Here is a 24,780-nt window from a genome sequence, read left to right as displayed (position 1 = left end):
GCCTGCATTGACATTAACTTCGATATTCTTTCTGTATTGTTTCATTTGGTCTTCATATTCGTATCTCATCTTAAAAGATGAGCATTTTTGGTGGCATTTTAAAAAGCCAGCAAGATTAATGTATGAAATTAAATCTGGGATTCTGACAAACATTGAAAAGACTTCTCTCATAGGTAGCTGCTATGAAGTTATAGGAGTCAGGTTAACTTTTAATTTAAAACTACATTTTCAATACAAATGTGTATATAAAGTTTATTTTTTTCTTAATGGCTTGATCCTCATGATATTTTATACTTTAATTTCAACCTGAGTAGCCTTTACTGAATTTGAACTAGTATTCTAGAGCTACTTTGGTCTAGTGATTAAGGCATTAGGCTAGAAAGCAGAAGACTCTGAATTCTAGTCTGGCATTAGCCATGAAAGCCAGCTACTTGACCTTGGACCAGTCACTTTCTCAGCCCAACTCACCTCACCTTGTTGTTGTGAAGAAAATAGGAAGAAGGTATGTTGAATGTTCACTGCCTTGATTACTTGTAAAAATAATAAGGCTGGATTACAAATAAATAAGTAAATTCTTGTGGTGGCAGCCTCATGCATGTTCACCTCTGAAAATAAACCTACCTTGATTTCAGATGGCATCCAGGAATAAGCAAGTTCATTGATCATGTTTGTGATACTTCACAAACTTCAACATAGAATAAGTTCTTATTTCCTAATTCATAGATAATGTGAAACTACTTATTCTATTTTGGACATCATGAGTATCTTTTCAGTAAACCAAGAGGAGAGAGGGAAGAAGTGAATCGTATCATTTCTAGGTTCTATAACTGCTGTATGGCAAACTGAGTGTTAACTGTGTAAACTAGGCCAGGGGGACTTAATTTTGGAATAAATGTGCATGTGATTGCATTGCACAAAAATTTCAGTACAAAGTAGAATGATCTTAATTCATTTATTAGCATTTATTAAGAAGCCGCATTTAAATTCACATTTTTGAGAAAGCCACTTCAATGATTTTATAATAAATGTAAATGTAACATGTAAGCATTAAATATACTATGACTCAAACTGAAACATTTGTACCAATAATAATTATAAAAATATATGAGATTTCAAGAGCATGTTGAAAACTGCCTTGATCATACGTTCCCAATCTGATGTCATCCAGTTATGCTAGAAGTACAGTTTTCAAAATTTCTGTCCAGTATTGGAATTTTGAGAATTGCAGTACCATCACATTTGAAAGGCACAAGATAGGGGGAAATATTTTGGGTTCTTAAAAGTAAAATTAATTAAAACCAAAGAAATTATGTCCTGCTACTAACTGGCAGATATATTTTCTGTCATTGAAGGTGGAAGATTATAACTCTAACGCCTTCATTAGTGTTTTCTAACGATCCTCACAATATTTAATTCTGACATATACTGTAGGTTAAATGCCATTTGTTCACTACAGTTGTTAGTAAATGTTTGCAGAGTATGAACTTTATTTCAAAGTAATCATATCAAAGAGCCAAAACAATAAAACTATATTGTGACTCAGATTTCTAAGCATGAGGGCACCTTCCAGTACTTTTTTAATGGATAAAGCTGGGATACAAATGCATACTCTCTCAGTGAGATACTGTTTAACTGGGATACCAGCGGTGTGACATACAATTTTTGCAGGCAGGCAGGCAGGCAGGCAGGCAGGCAGTCCTTCAGAATTTTACTGTCATGTACAGCAGTGCTAAATCGATGGATAATTCTCATATTGGCATGAATGTTGATCCATATCGGACAACAGTTTTGTATGGTATTGATTTTAGGGTAGCAAAATTTTGGATATTGCAGTTGTGCTATGGTAGGAGATGGTTTAAAAAATATATCCCTTGTCACTGGTACAGCCACTAAAAAGCATACAGTAAGTAACAAGTGAAATTTTAAATGGTAAGCTGGCTGTTAAAATACCTTCTGAAACTTTTAAGTTTGTTACTAGAATGTGTTCATCACCAAAGCAACCAAACCACTTTCACTTTGGAGATGCTACTGATGGATAATATTTATCCATGTGCACTTGAAGAATAAATCTTTAAAACTTATTCAAATGTAGTAATAATTACATTAAGGGTTTAGCATCAAATCGTTTTAAACTGGAATTCATAACTGATTCTTTTATATCAAGCAGTGCAAGAAGGAATGATATCCCTCAGCCTTGCTAACCATGCCTTTTTCTTTGTACTAAGGATAATTGGGGGGTGGGTTAATGAAGCCCCCCTTATAATCAAAGGTTATAAGCTCTGCAATCAGAATATTGTTCCCAGACAATCTAAACAACTTTGAGATTAGAAATTAAAAGCTAATTGAATCCAGAGGATAAGCGAACAAGTAATTTCTGTAAAGCCGACTTTTGCAAAAATACTGGGGAAATGGTACCTAACTATTGTCATTTAGCAGTACAGCACTTCTAACAGTCTGAGAAGTGCTGACAGTCCCATTCCATTTCAACAGAGAATGCTTTTTCCCTCAAGAGAAAAAAATGTTTATCACTTTTGTTGAAATCTTGTACATCTGGACTTTGGAATCTAAAAACTAAAATTCAAGATGTCTACATGGGATCTGTATGTTTTAGCTCTTCATGGCATGAAGCCAGTTTGAATTAAAGGGCAAATGAGTAAGAGCGACATTCTCAATTTTAATTTTGCTACCAAATACATATCTTAATACTTTTCTTACCCTTCTATCATCCCAATTTGTGTAGTCTGCCTCAAAATAGATTATGAACAGATACAAGATACAGATGTATGTGATTGTCTTGATTAAGGCTATATTGCTCCTATTGCACATAACTTAATTGATACTGACAGCAATCTTTGTTATGACACTAATTCCTTGTTTATACTATTATGAAAGCATTTACAAGGCAGAAGATTATGAAGTCTTTATATCTGGAGTTATAGTTGGTTTGACACTTTTACCATCACTGTTAAATCAGAGGTACAGGTCAGTGTTTCTCAACCTTGACAACTTTAATATGAGTGGACTTCAACTCATGCTGGGTGGGGAATGCTGGGAGTTGAAGTTCACTCATCTTAAAGTTGCCAAGGTTGAGAAATACTGGTATGGATGATTAAGATAATTAAATAGCTTTTTGTTAGAGATGTAAGTTAAGGGGAAAACATAACACACTGCAATAGAAGGATGCCTCATAGAATCTTTTGATTTTGCCACAAATCACCAGAGTTAACTTCTAATTGAATCCCCTTGGCTTTCATTGATGGAGATTAGGACCTACACTGAGAAGCACCAGGTGGAGGCCATTTTCAGTGGGTGCTTAGTCTTGCATTACCTTAATGCACTGATATAAGTGTTTTACTTTAGTTTGACTTGATGTTTAGAGAGGAAGATACCAGTTGGAAAGAAGCCTGTCAGTTTGTCGAGCGGCCTCATGACAGGTGGGGTATGGAGGAGCTTCTCTGGTGATGAAGAGTTGACTCCTCAGTATCGAACCCTTCCAGCACAGACATCCCCGGAGGCCTGCCAGCCTCCCCGGACTAGCAGAGAGTTCAATCCCTGCCTCAAAACAGGTAATTGGTCATGTAAAAAAAACAAAACCTCATGATATGAGAAGAAAGTTGACTGAGGACCAAGCATGGTCAGGCATGTAACATGCTGGCTCACTGCCACCCTCACTTTTCATTTAAAAATGGCAAGAACATTCATATCAGCCCATGAGCCCATCTCATTGAATTAATCATAAGTGTTAAGTCCCTGATTTCTATGTAGCCAAAGAATTCACTAAATTCCTTCCCAAAGCAAAGAGAAAGTAGAAATAGAGTGAATGTATTGAGGCAAGAGGGTTAAGTGCTAAGAAGCTGTTAGTATCGACCTTTTATAGGCTGGGCATGATATCTGAAGAACACAGTGATCTTCTGTGAGTACACTGTTTTTATTGTTGGAGGGTATTTTGAAAAGCTTAAATGTGATTCACTTTTTAAAAAACTGCAATCATATTTTTAAGTCCCAAAATTGACTGGAAGATGAGAAACACTTTTCTCTATAAATATTTGACCATTTAGACAAACAAGAGAAAAATAGTGTATTAGTATGTCTTGAGGCTCATTTAAGGTTCAGATAAGGTGCATTAGAGCTGACACAAATGTCAGTCTGTGCTGAAAGTGGTTAGCTAATAAAAAATAAATTTGGGAGGCTATGTTGTTTCGGTTTTTGTCAGTGGAGAATATCACTATTAATTTTTTTCCCACTCTCATGGAATGGGTAGCACTATATGAGGAAAGGATATGTTTGAATTTTTAAACAAACCAATTTCTATTTTACTGTAATATAGATGTGTAGTTGAAAAGTCTCTTTTTTCTGAGCGTTCCACAAAATGCAGTCTTGGCTAGATCATAGATTTCATTCTACATATAATCTGATTCATATCTGGAGTGAAACGTACCAAATTCGATGGTATGTTCTGTTACACTGTAAGAAATCCTTACATCTTCTACTCCCTTGGCGGGACCTAGACACTGCTATGTAACATGTTCCAGTGAATAGATAGGTGCATGTCCCTAAGTAGTAAAGACTTCTGCATAGCCTATTATTTGCATGACAATGAATCAAGTTTTGTCTGCTGTCTGCAAATAGCCACCTTGATACACAGTAGGGAAAGCCTCTTTTATACCATGCAATAAGATGCATGTGCCTGGTACTGTCTAGTCAATGAAGAACTATGAATTCTGATAAGGTACTCGGTTGTACTAGTTTCTGCTGGGGCGAAACAGAAGAACTCAGGTGTGTTTTCTTTGGGATGTATTTGATTTATCCATATGATTTCTCATTTCATCCCTATCTAATTATTTTCGCTTACTTGGCTAATGCTAACTATTAAAGCATTTTATAACTACTAATGAAATGAAATGTTCAACATCTGGCCGAAAGCTTTATTTTCATGAATGCTACACTTCATGTTTTTTTCAAAACAATCAAGAAACTAAGTCCTGTACATTATACATCCCCATCTCCCATTACATTTCTGTAGTGCATTGAACCAAACACTACACTTCGCTACTTCAAACGCTAATTTTATTATCTGGAATAAGTATGTTTCTAATTATGATTATGTTTGAAATGTTAATGTTAAATTTGTTGTATTTCAGCACAATATAGTCTTCAGGCATTTTTTTCATGGAGAGAGGTGTCTTGGAGGATGAGATGTCATCAAGCTAATCTTGACAATACATTATTGTCTTAATATAAAGATTAGAGATAAGAGATTATTACAGGAGTTCACTGAATTTATAAACACCAGAAAGAAATATATTGTTTTGTAAAAGGAGGAAGGTACCTTAGGCATGAAAGCCAGCTGGGTGACTTTGGGCCAGTCAGCCCAATTTACCTCACAGGGTTGTTATTGTAAGGAAGATAGGAGGAGGATGGAATATTGTGTATGCTTGCCACCTTGAGTTATTTTTTTTAAATAATAAAGGTGAGATAAAAATAAATAAATAAAATAAAATAAAAATATAATATTTTCAATTAGGGTTGCATACAGAATTCCTCGTGCATATATATAAGAATCCTGTCTTGGTTTTGATTTTTCAATGCACATTTATCCGTTTTGGAGTAAACCCTTTATTAAACTTCTAAAGAGTCTTAATCTTATGAATTAACCATGCTGGTAGACCAGAAGCAGCTATTTGGTAGGATGAAATCTATAGTTCTTGACAATAATTATTTAGTGTAGGGTTGTCACAATTTATGGTCTTTCAAACTGCAGTGCTCATACCTTATCAATCATCATATTGGCTAGGCCAATCAATATCGATATGTTAATCAATCTCACCTGAAGAGCCGCACACTGGCCATGCTCACTTTAAGGAAATTATTTGAACTATGAGTTTCTAAAAATAGTACTTTTCTGGATCTTTATCTGAGGGATAGTATCAGCAGGTACTTTTTAAACATCTCTAGCAGATTATTTTGAAAGAATTAAAGTTACATATGTCTTTTTATTTTGACTATTTCATTTAAAAATGTAATATTTGCCTTTATTTTAGAAATAAAAAATGTAAGACCAATTGAATCCTTAAAAGTGTTTGTATATGAAATTCCGAGGACTTCAAAGGATGGATCAGACTTTAATGGTAAACTGTTTAATTTGTTAAAAATCTCAAGAAATTCCCAGAATATGGACAACTGTAGTCTTTCCAAAAAACATACTACTGTTAGTGGTTGTCCTTCCAAAGAGGAGAGACCCTTGATATCTATCAGATGGGCGTGTTCCTTTCATCTCTGCCTGCCAGATTGATCAATTAATTTAATTATTTTCTATATATTTCAGGAAACCTAAGGTGGCACTTATAGGCTTTCTCATCCAAGTAGTTTCCCAACTCAGATTGTTGAAACAAAAACAAACCATTTATTACATATCTTCAGATAATGCCCTAAAAGTGCATGATAATAGATTTTAAGTATGCAAGCCTAATGAAAAAGAAAAATCAGAGCTTCCCTTGCCAATCTTTAGTTCTGAAACTATTTTCCACAGTGAGTCTAATAAACTTGAGTAAAGTTACTCTAGAATAAGCATAATAAGAATAAATGAAATGAATTAAATAATCTGATTAGGATTGAAATGGGAATAAGAACGTTATCACGAGCCACAGGTTTTATATTGTGAATATTGTAGCAATTAATTTCTGTAAAATCTGTCAACTATTTTTATCTTGAGAAAATTGCTTATTATTCCATGTTCTTGCAGTGGAAGAATCATGTGTTAGTTTCTTTATTTTTCACATTTTTTGAACTGCCCATTTCCCTCAAGGAGGGATTAGTTTGTACTAGGAGAAAAAAATACTCTGTTAGGTCCCTGACCCCGAGTTGATGGAGCGACAGCATGCCAGAAACTGGGCCACACAAACAAGCAAAACCCCATCCATGGGGTGCAGGCAGCACACGAAACCATGCCCCCTCCGATCCACGGAAAAGCCTCTCCACCAAACTGGTCCCTGGTGCCCTAAAGATTGGGGACTGCTGTATTAGGTGATATAAATGAATGGGTGGAAATGTAAGCCATCCAGATCTACTTGGTTGATACAGGCGGCTATACTAATTGAATAAATGTTCCAAAGGTGCTTTTTCAGGAGGCAACTGGACTTTCTTGTTTTTTCTTTTGAGGACGTTTCACTTCTCACCCAAGAAGCTTCTTCAGCTCTTGGATGAGAAGCGAAACGTCCTCAAAAGAAAAAACAAAGTCCAATTGCCTCCTGAAAAAGCACCTTTGGAACAACCATGACCTAGATGACTGAGAATCTCTGCAGACTAATTGAATAAATAAATACATTTGCAGAGAAGAAAATGATTTGGCCATTTGGAGATTTAAGAAAGAATTAAAATGATAACTGGTATCTGCTTAGAAAAAATATTTAAAATAGTTGGTTTAAGCATAACTGTTTGTATGAACACAAGGGAAAAAATTATTGGCCATTTCAGGAACAGTCCAAGACAACCTCATAAAGACTGTAGGTCTCCCCAGGGTACTCAATTGCTTATTTAAAAAAGATAGGGCCACCTTCCATTGCCATTAGAATACATCTTGCATTGTTGGATCACTACAGATAGTCCTCGACTTACAATCACAATTGGGACAGAATGTCCATCACAAGTTGGTGTTGTAAAGCAAATCATTATGTGACGAGACCTGTTACAACCATTATTTCCACAGTTGTTAAGCAAATCACATAGTCATTAAGCAAATCCAGCCTCCCCAATTTACATTGCTTGTAGGAAACAGGCTGGAAAGATTGCAAATCAAATCATGTGACTGGAATATGCTGCAACTGGTCATAAATGCAAGCTGGTTACCAGGTGCCTGAATTACAAACACATAACTGGAGGATGGAGCAGTCATGTGTTTGCAATTGTGTGAAAGTGTGAAAGTCATAAATCACTTTTTCCCAGGCCATTGTAACTTTGAACCATTGTTGAAGGAATGGCTGTAAGTTGAGGACTACCTCTATAAGAAACCAGAAAACCTTCAAGAGTCTCTCCTTGCCAAACTTATAATTGGGACCAAACCAGGGGTGAAATCTAAAATTTGTTACTACCGGTTCTGTGGGCGTGGCTTGGTTGGGAGGGGGAATGTGACTGGGTGGGCGTGGCCAACTTTTTTTTCTTTTACTTTTAAAAGCATTTTTCTACAACCTTAAAGAGGTTGCAGAAAAAAATGCTTTGAAAAGCCTCTGACGATCCCAGCTGAGCCACGTGATCATCAGAAGCTTTTTTTTTTTTTTACTTTTAAAAGCATTCTTTTGGCTGAAGAGGTTATAGAAAAATGCTTTTAAAAGTAAAAAAACAGCCTCTGATGATCGCGTGGCTCAGCTGGGCATGGGGGAGGGGTGCTGGGATTTTTGCTACCGGTTCTCCGAACCACCCGCCGCCATCGCTACCGGATCGGGTGATCCAGTCCAAACCGGGAGCATTTTACCCCTGAACCAAACTTATGTCACCCATCTACAATGTATTTCTTACAACCATTGGAAGAACTTAGATCTTGGAACAGAGAAAATATTTGATGTGGGCTTTCTGAAAGAAATGCCAGTAAAGATGCCATTGTGGTACAATTGTCCACGTTTTCATCTTGGTACCACAGCGATGAAATCCTCCGTGGGTTGCCACCGGTTCACTGCCTACGCATGCGCAGTGCACGCCAAATGCACGCTGTGCACATACGCAGTGTGTACCAAACGCAGGCTTCATGTCGAAAAAGGAGCCTTTTGAAAGTAAGTAGAACAATGGGGAGGGGGAACAGCTGTGCCGCGCGATTTAGATTCGCTAGAAAGCAGGATTTCCTGCTTTCTAGCTAATCTAAATTGCGCGACACAGCTGATCGTCGGAAATATGGGTTCGGATGAACTGGTAACTTTTTTTTACTACTGGTTTGCCTGAACCAGTAGATTTTATTACTACTGGTTCACCCAAACTGGTGCGAACCTTTAGCATTTCACCCCTGTGGTACCATCACTATAAAAAATACTGAAGCCCCTCCTAATAGCTGGTTAATATAACCAGTGCTTTCCAAGAAGGGTTTTAACATTCCTTTGCCTAAAGACCATATCTTGGCATATCTCAAAGGGAGATTTCTCTATTCTTGTGTTGTTGGTCAGGTGGAGGACATTATTCATTACATCCTCCACTGTCCCATTTACAATGAAATCATGACCAAATTATTGAACTCAAGAGTTCAGACCTCAAAAATGGAACTGTCTTCTTGCACATAAGATGCAAAACCCAGGTTTCTACTTTTTCTCTGCTGTCGTTTAAATCTACAATTCTAGTCTTATTTAATTTTGCTTTATGGTATGTTATCACCTGTTAACTATTGTAACATATATATAGCAAAGGAATTGATATAAATGATAAATGTGGTTGTGCAGCAATGAAACCTTAAGAAAATTACTGAAGGAAACAAGGTTGATTAAATGCCGGCAGGCCATTATTTGGTTGTTTAGGATCATTGGAACAAATTAGAGTGAAAGTATATGGAGTGAAGAGATAACATTGTTATAGAAGTAGTCAGAAAGGGGCAAACAAGGTTACTCCAGTAAATTAAATGCAGACAATTTAGAAAGTGCAGTGGGGCTTTATGCTAGGCAGAGGGTTTGAAGATGGGAGTTTTGTTGTTCAGTAGGCCTTTAAGGATTATGAGAATGTAGCAAAGCTTTTTTCATATTTACTTCTTTACTGCATAATATTGCTTACCTCAAAAAGCAGTTGTGTGGTGAGTATCTATGCATGTATTAATATGTTATGAGAAACTCTGAACACAAATGATTAAAAAATTAGTAGTGCATATTTAAAGTAAATGATTTCATTGAGGTAGAGTTGTCATTGAATACCTTTGGTATTTGTTCCCTGAATGTTCACAACTTGGCTGTAGTACTGCCGAAACATTGTTGACTTAATTCTGTCTATAATTCAAACAAATGTGATAAAGCTTTCTTGAAATATGTCACACATATACACAATATTGAAGGGTTCTTTAAATATTTGTATGTGATTCTTTTAAATCCTGAACTCAGATCACATTATGAAGAAGTAGCCAGCCTGTTGATCCACATTTGGGTTTAGCAAATGTCCGCTGGCTGTGAAGGAAGAGGATGAAATCCGAATTTCCTCCACTTCCACCAGTCTTTGGCAACCCCACAAGTCACTCTTTGTGGCTCTGGAGTTGCTCCTCCAGAATTAGAGTGAAATATGGTTTTGGAAACTGGAAGTAAATGAGAGAAAAGGAGATGTTTTTAAAATGATTAATATATTTTAATTAAGAAAGGCTGAATACTTGATATTGAAGTGCGTTAGCCACCTTTTCATAAGAAAGAAATATAAATAAAAATCAAAGATTCTCTTGAATCACCTTGGCTGTGGTTATTCCTATGGCGGTTTTGCTTAATTTTTTTTTTTAATTTGATTTATATGCCGCCCTTCTCCGGAGACTCAGGGTAGCTTACAATGCGTTAAGCAATAGCCTTCATACTTTTGTATATTTATACAAAGTCAGCTTATTGCCCCCACAAACTGGGTCCTCATTTTATCTACCTTAGAAAGGATGGAAGGCTGAGTCAACCTTGAGCCTGGTGAGATTCAAACTTACGGTAATTGCAGACAGCTGGTGTTAATCACAATGCTATTAGTCTGCTGAGCCACCAGGCCCCTCTAATCAGCCTCTGTCTCTGCCAGACCCGGGATGGCAACTTTTCAAGTTAGTCAAGACCCCTGTGTTTGGTGAGAAACAAGAATTATGTGTCCAATTTTGCAGCGTAAGTTTTTGTATGTAAGTAATAAGACATTCTACTTCGTATGAATGAAAACTGTGACTTGAACATTATAATTCAGTGATAGTCATTCCACTGTAAGGCAGAAAGTCACGTTTAAAAAGGTATGGGAAGCAAAATAAGAGGAAAATTAAAGAAGGTGGGATTGTTTTGCCAAAAAATGAATAATGTGTGAGAACTAGAATGGTAATTTTCAAATCTGTAAAAATATGATACAGTGAAACTCAAGTAGTTGGTTCCCGTCAAAACATTATACTTATTCAGTTAAACTCATGGAAGTAGTCTATGAGAATAAGCATTTTGGTCTATTTAGTTAAGTATTTTGCTTTAGTTCTATGTCAATAAAACTTTACCTGGACTGGTACATTTCAGATTGCAGACAAAGTTTTCATCTATATGCATAGATTGTTATAAATCTTAGATAAAAAACAAAAGCTTTGCGAAAAAGGTCATATCCTAGCATTTCCATATTGTGCTAATATATATGCAGGACTTTGTTTCTTAAAACTAGGGAGGCTTCTGTCAATAATTTTAAAAGATGCAAATTTTAATTTGGGGATGCAATAGCTATGATGGATTTATCATATTTAGGAGTGTGTGTGTTATATATTTTACTCCATTCAAGCATAGCCTTCATCAACCAATTTATCCTTCCAGGATTTCTTTAAAATCCTGATCCCTGAAAAAAATGTTTTTCCTTGGGAAGTTACAAGTATTATGTTGTTTCACAGAAGATGCTTTGTGAACAATACCAGGTTTCATTTCAATCGATGGACTGACTTTTTAAAAGATATTATGATTGTAATGAAAAAGACATAGTCAACCAAGATATTTTTTAATTAGGGCAAGCACTATCTACAAATTTATATTTAACCATTTATTTCCTTCTTTTAATTCACATATTTCCAATTTCAGCCACGATTTTCTTTACTATATTTTCATTCTAAAGTTTTGCTTTGCAGCACTGTATTTTCCTGTCCAGGAAAAACAAAAGTTGGGATGTTGCCAAATTTTCATTTCTGAAATGAAAAGAACGATATCACTGCCAATTTTCATTTTTAACATCCTCTTTCATATTTAGTATCTTCACTGCAGCTGAAAGAGGAATTGATAGATGGAGAGGAATACAGCTTTCTTCAAGGAGTTTCTGATCAGGAAAGCAATGGATCAGCCAGCCAGTACATCAAGCAAGAACCCTAAGGGCAAATCTGAACAGGATGGTACAAAAGAAGATTTCCTTAAGACTGATGTTTCCATTCAGATGTTACCGTTTGATGGCTTCTACTAAGGGCACTTTGCTAACTGCGGTTAAGATTTCAATTCAGAATTTTTGGAGGACAAGAAAACTATTTTAGTGGGGGGGAAAAAGAATTTTCAATTTATTAAAAATCGACATGTTTGTGTTGTATTTGAAGCTTTTGAAAGAATTTTTGTAATATTTTCAAGTTCAGATTGTTAAAAAAAGATACTCTAATTTTTTGGTAAGAATTAAAAAGCGTAATTATAGCAGGATTGCAGGAAACCCTTTGAGGAAGATGAGATGGTAGAATAGTTGAAAACACAAATGAACTGTTTGTGAACCTTCTGGTACAAGCTGGGAGCTTCTGAACTGAAAAGCTACACTAGTCATGCCCTGTCTTTTCCTCAGTGACATCATGAGACACGGTGATGAAACATAAGAAAAGAAATTGAAAGGATGGAGTATTAAAATGTTTTCTCCTGGCACGGTGACATACTGACAAATCTGCTTAAGATTTTGGAGAATTAAGCTTCGGTCCTGTCTTCATTAAAGTTACCGGGGCTGTTACTTGTTCATATTTTGAAGTACTGAGATATTCACACAAATAATCAGCAAAGCTTCCATATGTCAACTGGTTTATGGGATATTTTGTTTTTCCTTGTGCAAGGAACTGAAAGGTCCTTTTCTAGTGAAACAGCAACACATTTGATTTCCACCCTGATGGAAGACACACCCGGAAAAGATGCAGCAGTATGCTCCTGAAGACGGCATTATTCTTCCCTACACATTTGGAAGAACTTGTTGAGCAAATGGAGCTGGTTTGCCTGAAGATGCTTTGGAGCCTGCGTTGAACACAGTATTTTCTTGGCTGCTGAATTTGTCATAACTAGTGTGGCATGAATGCTGAATTTCTTGGAAACTCTTCCTAGATAGTTAAATCTCTATGGAAGTTATCAGATGGCATCATTCACAGAACTTAAAATGTTGACATTTCCATTCTGGTGTCATGACGGGATGATATATGTCACAGAGTTTTGCTTTTACCAGTAAGGTTCATTTACTAAACTCTCAGGAATTAACTGCTTATATTCTGTAATTGCTTCTGGGTCATAGCAAGTCAACTTTAGAACAGTCTGTCTGATTCTTGTTTCAAGGGTAGGGTTTAAAAAAAAAAATAATTCTATAGATTAACCTCTACTCCCTTTAAATCTAATGCTTTATGACTAGCAACTCTCCAAGCCCCAGAGACAATTTTTGGCGTATAAATGTTTTAAATTTTTAAACGCATAGAAAGTTGAAAACCAGCAATTTTGATTATTTTCTTATCTTTGTTATTGGGTACATACCATTTGTGATATGCAAAGGTTTACCACATTCTATGCAAGAGGGGATAATGGTGTAAAATTTTGTAGTAACTTCTGGAAGTACATTTTTTTTCTGTATAATATAGGACTGTATGAAACAATTCCTACTCTTTTTTTCTTTTTCTTTTTCTTTTTATCCTTTTACATAGCTGGGCCATTGTTGAAAACTGCTTTGTGTATACATTTAAAAAACTGAGTATCGGGTGTCAAATATTGTGAATATAAGTGAAAACTGCATACTTACTGTATTGTTATGTCTCTAAAAAGATTATGTTCACAATCCTTAGAAGTACAAAGGGCGATCTGGGCTTAGTTGATTTGCCTTCTTTCTTTTTCCCCTCTAGGAATATATTGCCCTCCCTCATTCACAAGTGCTCCATTACAGCTGTTTTTGAAACTTCCCTGGTTTACAAAGCAGTTCATGATGCTACAAAAAAGAGCTGCTCTTGGGGGAGGGGAGCAAAAAGCTGTATCATGTTTGTGTGTATCCAGGTGTGCACACATATACACTCATATACATGCACACATAAGGATTCCCCGGATCACAGTAATTCTGAAATCATAATTCAGGCATCAGTCCCTTAGCACAGTATTTCTTAGGCCAGTGCCTCCCAAATGTAAAATGATCCATGGCATCAGGCCATTTACCTGTAGGATAGAATCCTTCAAAAGCAAAATGAGGTTCCAGAAGGAATTGCATCAAAAACTGAGTGATCGATAATTTTTTCCATCTTGGATCATAATTCTGTCAGCCATGCTCAGCTGTAATAATGCAGAACTGATAGGATGAATGTTGTGGTTTGTAAAGGCCACCGTGTAATATCTGCATTGTCAGAGACTCTTGAGGACTTGTAGAATAACATCTATATATACCAAGTTCTTTTGATTTTTATCAGAAATATAATATTACTCAGTGTGAAAAAGGCATCCTGAATAAGGTCTGTACTAATGGCTTTTGCCTTGCGGTCAGCATAAAAACTTGGACTTGTGTAGAAATTGATTGTTTAGTTATACGATCCAAATGAGCTTGAACCAAAAGAACATACATTTAGACACAGTTAACTCCCAATTCCTAGTGGACACACATTGTGTGTATTTTGTATCTGTAGGATTGGTAGAAAATCATGAAGTGCAGTAGTGTTTCCCCATTCCTGTGCATGTTATGATTGGAGAATTTCACTAATTTCTGTCACTCTTATATTGGAATGGCCTTTGTCCAGATGAACAGATGCCTTCTTCTACCTCTGAATATGGCAGCTCCTGGAAAAACCCACAACCACATTTAATCCCCTCATCAGATGAGAACCTGATGTTAACCAGCAATTCTGCAAGATATTAGACCTATAATTATGTTTGGGAGAGAACGGTCTTGATTACTGCTATAGTGCAGGTTCTCTGATTTTTGGAGATATTTTACATATTTATGTAGGTACTGATATCCTTTCAGGATTTTCACACTCCCATTTCTACATCCTGATACATGTACCCGATTAAATGAAAACTTTTTTCAAATCTTGAAATCGATTCTTTTTCCATGAAATTCTTGAGTGACATCTTTTTCCAGAGTAGTTTTCATTTGTCGTTTTTCTTCAGTGTTCATTCTGAGTAATGCTTATGTGTGGCCTCTTAAACACAGCAACCAGATGACTGTAAGCTTTCAGTACCATTGGGTACGTTCATTTTTTAAAATATGATTTGGTTCTAAGAATACTCTCCAGTTTACTGTGAACTAATTTACCACCAACAAACTGGGATGGAATCAGGTTGGAGGGGCTGAGTGGATATTGGTTTGAGACTTGTACTTCTGCTGTGGGTCAGCTAATATTACAGTATTTGGCACAAGGCAGGATCTTTTTAAATAAGGCACCACAGGCAAGGTAAATTACATTGCAAGGGCTCCTTTGTACAGCTCAGAATTTTACATCTTTTTCACGCTTTAAATTTCCTTGCTGAATCAGAGGAAAACAAAAGCAGTTATCGACTTGTTCTATTGATACTAACACGGGTTTCAGTGTTTGTTTTTATTGTTGTCATTTTTATGTGATGTGAACACCTACTCCCATCAATATTTGTATTATGGTGCTAATATATTGGTAACAATCCTTTATTGGAAAGGGATTAAAACTGTGATTAAATTGATTTTTTTTTAATTTTCATATTTAAGTGAAATCTCAGCCATTTATATAAAAAAAAGGAAAAAAAAGCATGAGCTTCTGCCTGGGAAAATGATTGAGGCAGAAGTTAAAAAATGGTTTTTACATCATTTCTGTATGTATTTGATATATAGATCACTATCTGTATAAATTTAATCTTATTTTCTTGGTTATTTGTGTGGTCAAATGGGAACATTTAAAAACCTCTAATGTACATAACTCAGTGAAAATTGCTTTTGAAGAAATTAATGTTACTTTCATTTTTAACAGACTGCAGATTTTCAAGCATGGATGTGAAAAAGCATTAAGAATATAACTTTGTGTACAAGATGAAAATAATTCACTAAATTTGCCTTTTTTACACAAAATAAAAATGTTAAAAGACCAGGTTGTGAATTTTGTCTCAACAGTTCAAGAATATCTTTTAAAATATTGGTATAATGAAGTATCTCCATTATCACTAATAAGAGATAGTTCGTCATTAATTCAAGCTTATTAAATAGGTTCTAATGGCAACTCTTGACCATTGGAAAGAAACGTCAATTCTATTTCTGCTTCATGGAATGAAGTATAATTTTATTTGTGACAGGCCCAATACTGTTCCTCTCATGTAGCTTTAGTTTAACCCCAATCTGCCCAACTAATGTTTCAATCACAAATTTATAACTTGAACCTTTTCTTTAGCAGATGTAGCCAAGTCATCATTTTGAATCAATTTTGCTATTAGTTAGAGATTCATGGAAAGACACGGTGACGTTTTTCACTCTGGGTCTCCTTTGATGAAGATTTTCCTAGGCTAGAAAGCAAATATTGTGGTGCAGAAAGATCACTCTTACTGCAAGTAACAGTAAAACAACCTGCTTAGAAGATACACAATCCCTAAATAAAAGTGTTTGAAAATGTACATCAAATTAAGAACTGCCAAATAGCTTTATGGGCCATAAATGTTATGGCTGTAATTGAGTTTTTCATCATAAAACCATCACAAATCAAGTAGGTCTTTTGCCATTTAGTTACTGGGATTATACAATCCTTATTCTCCAGTCCTGGATATGTTTAGGAATGCTCAGTTGATTAAAAAACGATTTTCAGAACAGACGTTTTTGTTGTTTTATTCCATCTGTATCAATGCAGTTGAAATATTTAATAATTTAAAAGGTCACACACATCAAGTAACACTTGTTAAAAACTACATCAACTTTAAAGGAACAAAAACCAAGATCCAAGCTGTTATTGCATTACAGCAGAAATACACAAAGGAAACCATTGTTTCCATTTTCCTGGATAGCCTGTAGTGGAGGTCCACATGACTTGTGATGATAGGAAGGAACCACGCTGACAAAAATCACTGCAAACCACGAATACCTGGAGTGCTGATCAGCCGTTTGGTGGCTAGTGGAACAGTAGTAACACAGGAGGTTGTGAGGCTTGGGGGGACTTGGCAGCATGCCTTTTGGGGCAGTTTATTTTAAAATATACTGCCAGGCTATGCAAGTCCATTTGGTGGGCCATGCTATGCAGTCCTACTGGGAAGGGGAATCCCTCCTATGACAAAAGCTGTTTAATCTTAAATTTTCTGAAACAAAATTCTGACATGGTGAAAAATACTGGGCACCAGAATCTATTCTGTGGTAAGTGAATTCTGCTTTTTAAGATTGGGGATATGTACTACAGGTCCCTGACTTACAACAGTTCACTTAGTGATCATTTGAAGTTATAATGGCACTGAAAAAAGTGACGACCATTTTTCATACTTATGTTGCACCATCCCCAATGGTCAGTTGCTTGACAACTGGCTCACATTTATGATAGTTGCTGTGTCCCAGGGACATGTGATCCCCTTTTGCAACCTTCTGACAAGCAAAGCCAACGGGGAAACCAAATTCACTTAACCACCGTGTTACTAATTTAACAACTGATTCACTGAACAAATGTGGCAAGAAAAGTCGTAAACGGGGGCAAAACTCAACCAATTTCTCACTTAGCAACATAAATTTTGGGCTCAATCATGGTCGTAAGTTGAGGACTACCTGTATTTAAAAAGGTATTTTATTGGTAACTGGTATTTGCTTACCATGTGCTTTCACTCACTCTACAAAAAGCAAGAGAAAATCAGCTTTAGGATGATCACTGCTAGCTGCAAAGTCTTCAAGAAGTGAATTTTGACTATGCAGGTGATGTAATATGTTCTTGTTGTGAAGATGTTCAGTGTGAATTATGTCATAAAATATTACAGAAGTATAAAATTTGGAGATTTTTCAAAAGGTAATACTCCCTTGAGTGATGCTGGACTTTGTGTACTTTTCTCAGGAATATGAAATTGATTTGCCACTGCCTCCTAGGATGCATTTTGTTTCCTCAATCTGACACACCATCCTGGGATTCATTAGTGGTCTCCCATCCAAGTTCTAACCAGGAATTAGCCTATTTAATTAGCTGCTGTTGCAAGATCGGTCCTTATAAAATGCAACACATTTGGAATTCAAAGTGTTCTGATCTTGTTGAAAGCACTTCAGATGTTTCAAGTGTGCTTCTGTTCTAGCCAAAATAGCTTGTCTTGAATTCAAATTGAATTTTTTAGCATGTCTCTCATCTGTACTTATTGAAGATCTTTTTAAAATTACAACCACATGTATGATGAATACACTTCAAACAATTCACACATATCTTTTCATTTCTTTAAAGACAAGAACACTTATTTGTTCATGATGCCTTTATTTCATAGTGCCAATCAAGGAAGTATCTATGCTAACTGCTCCCATGTAATGCAAGGGTGGAATGAAATGACTTGTTGAAAGAAGGCACGACTCCTCTGAAGGACTATTTTACTCATAAATCCATTCACGAGCACAAGATTTGTAGTCCACAAGTTCTTCAGGCTGGAACCACAGACTGATTTCATTTTGCGCACTCTCCACAGAGTCACTGCCATGAATGATGTTCCTTTAGGCAAGACAAAGATGTTACGATATTTAGTGGAGCAGTTAAAGAAATTAAAAAACCAGACTGCTTGTAGCTAAAAATTTTTCTATTTATAAAGCTTATTTCAAATCACAAATTTGTAAAATGAAAGTACCATCCATAATCAAGTTATTACCGACACGTCTGATGATTTTATAAGCTGTTTACATTGTTACTCCTATAAGTAACTATAATGTACACTTCACTAAGTAGTTTGAACAAGGTGGCCATTTCTGAACTAGTAATTCAGATCATATTAGCTCTACTACTAACAGCACATTATTCTAGCTGCAATTAAGTTTATAGTCATGCGTGCTTTTGCCAAACTTTATACCTTGTGCATCAATGATATCAATGCTAGACAAAGATTAAATTAACACGCTTGACAAAAAGCTAATATCTAGCCTGCTTTCCTTTGTCTCAATTAACTTAGTTATCTAGTTGTTTGGGGGCACATTTCAGAGTATTGGCAATCACTTAAATCAGTCAAGGTCTGATTTAAAGGTTTAGGTCAAATTCTTAATAGCTATCTCCTCTCAAAGGCACTTTGTTTTAATATAGACAGTGTTTCTTTAGCCATCAGAAATCAATAAATAAGAAATCTGGAAAGTAATGTGGGGACCATGCAATGAATAAAATACCTTCCTTCCCTACATTTTATTTTTAAAAGGATGGGAGATCCCATTTAGTGAATAAGATATAGAACATGTGGGCTTGCACTTGAGGCCTGCGAACTATTTTTTGTATCTATACATCGATTCATACATTAGTAGTGCGTTTTATAAATGTGTTACCACCATTAAGTGCTATTTAAGTATTAGCATAACAGGATTAATATTTTATACAAATTAATTGTGTATGACATTATTTTTGAAGCAATTTGATTTCTAGCAAGGCTTCCTATAATGATCTATAAGAAATAAATTGCAGCACCAACCTGCCCACTTGAATGCAGAAATCTCCACGAATGGTGCCAGGCTTGGAATCTGCTGGATTTGTTTCTCCCAGCATTACTCTGCCTGTCTTCACAACATTAAGTCCTTCCCAAACCTATAAAAAACAAGTTTATTGAATAGATGCAAATATGATATTGTCAGAATGAATAGCTGTGGGCATTATCGTATTACATAAATCTTTAAAAATCATATACTAATATATTGTTTTAGCTTTACAGACACCAACTGGAATTGCTAGATTTAAGAAGCTTAGCAAAGAAGAATTGCATTTGATTTCCATGTTGGCCAGCAGGAATCATGCAAACGGGAATTAAGATGCAACAGTATCTTCATATTTATGTTCTGAAGCAGACCAAGCCCTATTCCGGAGCTTTTATTTAGTAATAACAATGGATAATAATATATACTAATCACCATTGAAAATCCCATTCATTGGGACTTGGTTTTCCCTTTTAAATTGCAACTGAATTTGCTATTTTACAGAATGAATGCATTATTATATAAGTTCTTCCTTTTATCTATTCCAAATCTATCACCAATTTACACAATCTTAAGATTTTAATATGATGGAATGAGGATGTTTAATTTACTTCTGGATCTATTATCCTGTATCATATCCCCTACTTGGCATACTATGTGCAAAGTTTTCTAGTCCAGGAATGAAACTAGCTTGTCTCATGTGAATAAATCCAATCAAAAGGTTATTACCATCACCGACCGGACATCCAATATATTAAATAAAGTCTACTATATAATTTTAAAAAACCTCATACAGAGCACCATAAACCACTTCTTGTTCAGGGAATTAATTTCCCCCAAACCACCAGACCCTGAAATGGGCAGAATTCTATGGTCCAAGAGAAAATAGCAATCCTTTGCTAGAGCAGTACTTTTAAAATACATGTAGCATTTATTATCATGTATTACATTTCGAACCTAGCAGTTCGAAAGCACGTAAAAAATGCAAGTAGAAAAATAGGGGCCACCTTTGGTGGGAAGGTAACAGCGTTCCGTGTGCCTTTGGCATTTAGTCATGCCGGCCACATGACCACTGACACTTCTTCGGACAGCGCTGGCTCTTTGGCTTTGAAACGGAGATGAGCACTGCCCCCTAGAGTCAGGAATGACTAGCACATATATGCGAAGGGAACATTTACCTTTACCACATTTGCTATTTCCGAGAGGGAAATGCTTGATAGTGTTATATAACAGAGCTGGGTAAATTGCCCAACTGTTAAAATTATCTTTCTCAGGAAAATCGGAGGCAAGTGGGAGTTAAATAAATGTTCATAAATAGATACTTACCATGGCTACTACAGGCCCAGAATTCATATATTTAACCAAACCTAAATAGAAAGGTCTGTCTTTCAGGTCAATGTAATGTTCTTTAAGCAGTTCTTCAGATGCCTTTAGAGAAAGGAAATACAGCAATGGATTAATCCTCTTTTATCAGTGAAAATCTATTTTAACTCTGTCTTCTCTGAATGGCCCTGTTTGCACCAGCAATGAGAGAGTTTAGCAGATCAAGCGGAAAGCATAATCTAATTTGAGGTGTAGAGGAAGGAAAATTAACTCCTCTCAATCAATTATCAGAACAAGGATGACAAGATTAACCTCTTGTCCAGGTGCCAGAACAAAGTTCTTAGACAGCCTTCAAAAATGGAATAAATAGAGGCACTTCACCGCCTGTTATTTTATTTCATACCCTCTGCTCAGCCAGGAAAAAATGGAAGACAGGCAGAAACACATGAGCCCTGTCTCTGCTCATTGTAGCACTAACCATCTTTTTTTTAAATGCACAAAGGAAAAATGTAGCAAATTGCTGCTTCAAAGCATCCTTTTTTGGTAGCTTGAAGATGTCAATTCCCACTTTTCATGGGGACTCTTCTGATCATATGCTACTGTTATGTGGGGGCAAGTGATAATGTTGCCTGCGTTCTGTGAACACAACTAAGAATATCACACCAAATAATAAAGTAAACACAACTAATTTCCACTAGTACTTGTTTGGATAACCAATCTTAACAGATCACCCAATAGTGTTGTTACTGTAAAAGCTACATACCATCTTGCCAAGTACAGTTTTCTAACTAATGTCAGACAAGCTCATTTGTATTGCTTTATGGTTTTAAGAGAGCTTTCTACAACTCAGGAAACAAAAGGACTGCCAGACAGATCAGTAAGAAGATAAACTTGAACATGCAGAAGTGATTTTTGTTTTCAGATTGAAAATAATCAAGATTAACTGACTTACTTTCTAAAGCAGTCTGCACTCCACCTTGAGCTTTGTACAAATTGCTAGAAATGGTCATAGAAATTAAAAATGTATTTACCTTTACAACTGTAATCTGAGCTGAATTGAAAAACTGATAATAACCATAATATATTCCTTGACGCAATCAGGAAATAACCTCTCAAATCACAAGAATGCAGAATGCTATAATTATGTGAAGTTTTTGGATAAATTCTCTCTAAATGTTAAAATATTTCAGCTAATCTCAGAAAATAAACGCCATCAGTCCATGCCTTCTCTGAATTCATCTGATTTTGAACTCTCAAAATGTGCTAGTTTTGAATTTCTATAGGTGAGTAGAAAGAGTACAAGCTCAAGAGGAAGAACTAACAGAATGCCAGAAATGTAGGCTAAAATAGCTCTGAATTGCTTAGTCTAACTCTAACTTAAACTGATGCAGTTCAATATATGAGAATATTTTATTCATATAGAGAGCTTATATTATTTATCAATTAACCACATAGGCCAAGTATGAAACTTACATGGATCATTTTCATAGCTACTAGATGGAAACCCTTCTGTTCAAATCGTTTGATGATTTCACCCACTAATCCCCGCTGGACTCCATCAGGCTTGATAGCAATAAATGTACGTTCTGTATTAGAAGCCATAATTCTGCAAGAGAAAAGCAGAAAGAAACCAGTGAAAATCAACCGCAAAACTTCAGTTTTGCAATTTTTTAAATGGAGAAAATGGATTGGTGACTAGCAAGTTATAGCAAAAAGATTTTAAAGTACATAAGAGCCGAAGCATGAAAAGACAGGTGTATTAGGTTTGCTTGGCTAAAGAAGGGAGGGATAAATCTGTGAGAGAAAAAATTAGATCCCTTTTGAAAGGCTCAGTGCCATCACAAGACTACTGCAGTTAAATACTTCTGGTAAAAGCATGTTATTTTAACAGTGGAATCAAGTCTGAAGAAATGAAGTGTCTCTTGCTAAAGGAATGCACTAGCTCTATCATTTCTGGCTGAGCAGTCAATTTGATAAGTAGGCCCCTTCCAATTCTATCATCTCTAGAATGTATCTTCCTGCTGATCAAGGAGGTCCTGTTCAAGTTTTCCTCCTGTTTTAGATTCTTTAAAAAATAAAAGCTGTATTCTCCCCTAAAAATGCTACATTAATATCCTTTCTAAAAATGAACTAGCCACCCTCTAATCCATTCCTCTGACCTGGATTGCTAAACTATTCCATGGTCAGCGAGTAGACAAAAATGTTCATACTTTCAAGAGATTATTAAACTACAATACACAGAAACCCTATAGTATTTCCAATATAAGGATTGCTGGGAGTTGTAGTTTATCACTACAGGGCCTGGTGGCTCAGCAGACTGATAGCATTGTGATTAACACCAGCTGTCTGCAATTACTGTAAGTTTGAATCTCACCAGGCTCAAGGTTGACTCAGCCTTCCATCCTTTCTAAGGTAGGTAAATTGAGGACCCAGTATGTGGGGGCAATAACTGACTTTGTATAAATATACAAAAGTATGTATAAATATACAAAAGTATGAAGGCTATTGTTTAACGCATTGTAAGCTGCCCTGAGTCTCCGGAGAAGGGCAGCATATAAATCAAATTAAAAAATAAATAAATCACCACCTAGATTATTATAGAGCGCCAGTTTGTTGTACTATAGCAGTTAACCTGCACCTCCAGCAACCAGGATATCATGATTTCTAGACCTGCCTGAGGCACAAAGCCAGTTGGGTGACCTTGGGCCAGTCACTCACTCTCAGCTCTAAGGGAGGAGGCAAAGGCAAGCTACTTTTGAAAAACCTTGTCAAGAAAACTTTAGGGACTAGGTCCAGGCAGTCACTAGGAGTCGAAAAACTGACTCAAAGGCAAAGAAAAAAAATAATAGTATAGGCTCACTACACTTTTTAAATTGGGAACTCAAGAGAGACCCAAAGAGCATTCACAGCCTTCGTTTCAAAAAGGTTCTTATATCTGCCAGCTCACATAACTGGGAAAGCTGGGACTGGATTTTTCATCCCTACAACACTGACACCGATTGTGTTTCTACCACAAAAACGTTTCTCTATAGCAAGGGTCCTCACACGTGACAGCTTTAAGACTTGTGGACTTCAACTCCCAGAATTCTCCAGCCAGCTATGCTAGCTGGAGAATTCTGGGAGTTGAAGTCCTGCTGCCAAGTTTGAAGACCTCTGCTCTATAGGATCTGTAAAGACGCAAAGAGACCTAAAAGGGGCTCGGGAAGACTGTTCATCTCCGGCGATTATTTCCCCCGGAGTTGCTTTCTCTCGAGCTTGAGCGGCCCTTCTTTTTTTTTTGGGTCATCCTAAAAACGTAATGCGGGCAGCTTCCCTTCCAAAGGCTATAGCAGATAGCCTTTGGAAGGGAAGCGTGACACGTCCATCCACGTGTCACGCTTTGTTCCCCGGCTCGCCGGCGGCGGCGACGACACGTGTTTGAGGTTACAACTCAGCAACTCAGCAGCCCGGGAAGGTGCAGCTCTCGTCTCCAAGAAACGAATCCCGTAGCGCCGGCCCCATTTTCGCGGCAGGCGAATTGCTCGAGCCTCGGTGGGGCCGCCCGAGAAGAGGGGGAGCCGCCTCGGCCGCCTTCAGGTTACGGAGACCGGAAAGGGAGAGCGACGCCTTCCGCCGGCCTGGTTGGATCCGTGAAAGGGCTTCACAAAGAAGAGATTCGAGCAATTGCTCATTTTGCTTTCGTGGCAGCTGCAAAGGGGTTTTTTTTGGGGGGGGGGGGTTAAATAACCTCCCCACCCCCACCCCCACTCCTCTGGTCACCCTGGCTAGGTTGGCCAGTTTTGCTCCTCTGTCTCTACGAATCTTTTTTCCTTCGCTCCAAGGCTTCGGTTTTTATTGCTTCTCTCCGGAAAAAGGAGGCGAGCCAAACACAAACCACTTACCCCAATCACAGGAAAATCTGTTCCAGGCAGGCAAGGCAAGCGGGGCGGCGTGGTTACAGCTGCTGCCTCCTTGAAATCCTTCTGGGGAAGAGGAGGAGCGTTGAGAGGC

General features: G+C 36.8%; 2 protein-coding genes across 5 annotated transcripts in view; one reads left to right on the top strand and one right to left on the bottom strand.

Annotated features, from left to right (window-relative positions):
* The window catches only part of MBTD1 (mbt domain containing 1), a 50,110-nt gene extending 34,152 nt beyond the window's left edge, over positions 1–15,958 (top strand). For 2 of the 4 annotated variants that reach the window (XM_070937614.1, XM_070937613.1), the window contains exon 16: positions 11,896–12,796. In XM_070937614.1, the coding sequence (XP_070793715.1) occupies positions 11,896–12,014 (119 nt within the window). In that variant the 3' untranslated portion in view covers positions 12,015–12,796. Of the gene's footprint in view, positions 1–11,895 lie in introns of all 4 variants that reach the window. The other 2 variants (XM_070937616.1, XM_070937615.1) reach the window with 2 other exon arrangements.
* A 2,308-nt stretch (positions 15,959–18,266) lies between these two features.
* NME1 (NME/NM23 nucleoside diphosphate kinase 1) lies at positions 18,267–24,780 on the bottom strand. The gene is made up of 5 exons (XM_070937612.1): positions 24,672–24,780; positions 22,264–22,396; positions 20,794–20,895; positions 19,470–19,582; positions 18,267–18,514 (listed from the first exon to the last, which is right to left on the bottom strand). The coding sequence occupies exons 2-5, from the start codon at positions 22,390–22,392 to the stop codon at positions 18,397–18,399; spliced, it is 462 nt and encodes a 153-aa protein (XP_070793713.1). The 5' UTR covers positions 22,393–22,396; positions 24,672–24,780; the 3' UTR covers positions 18,267–18,396.

The sequence above is a fragment of the Pituophis catenifer genome, unplaced genomic scaffold (genome assembly GCF_029215685.1).
Source record: "Pituophis catenifer annectens isolate HBS135680 unplaced genomic scaffold, rPitCat1.0.hap2 SCAF_2, whole genome shotgun sequence".
Classification (NCBI taxonomy): Eukaryota; Metazoa; Chordata; class Lepidosauria; order Squamata; family Colubridae; genus Pituophis; species Pituophis catenifer.
Note: the sequence above shows the minus strand (reverse complement) of the source record. Positions and strands in the feature narration are given on the sequence as shown.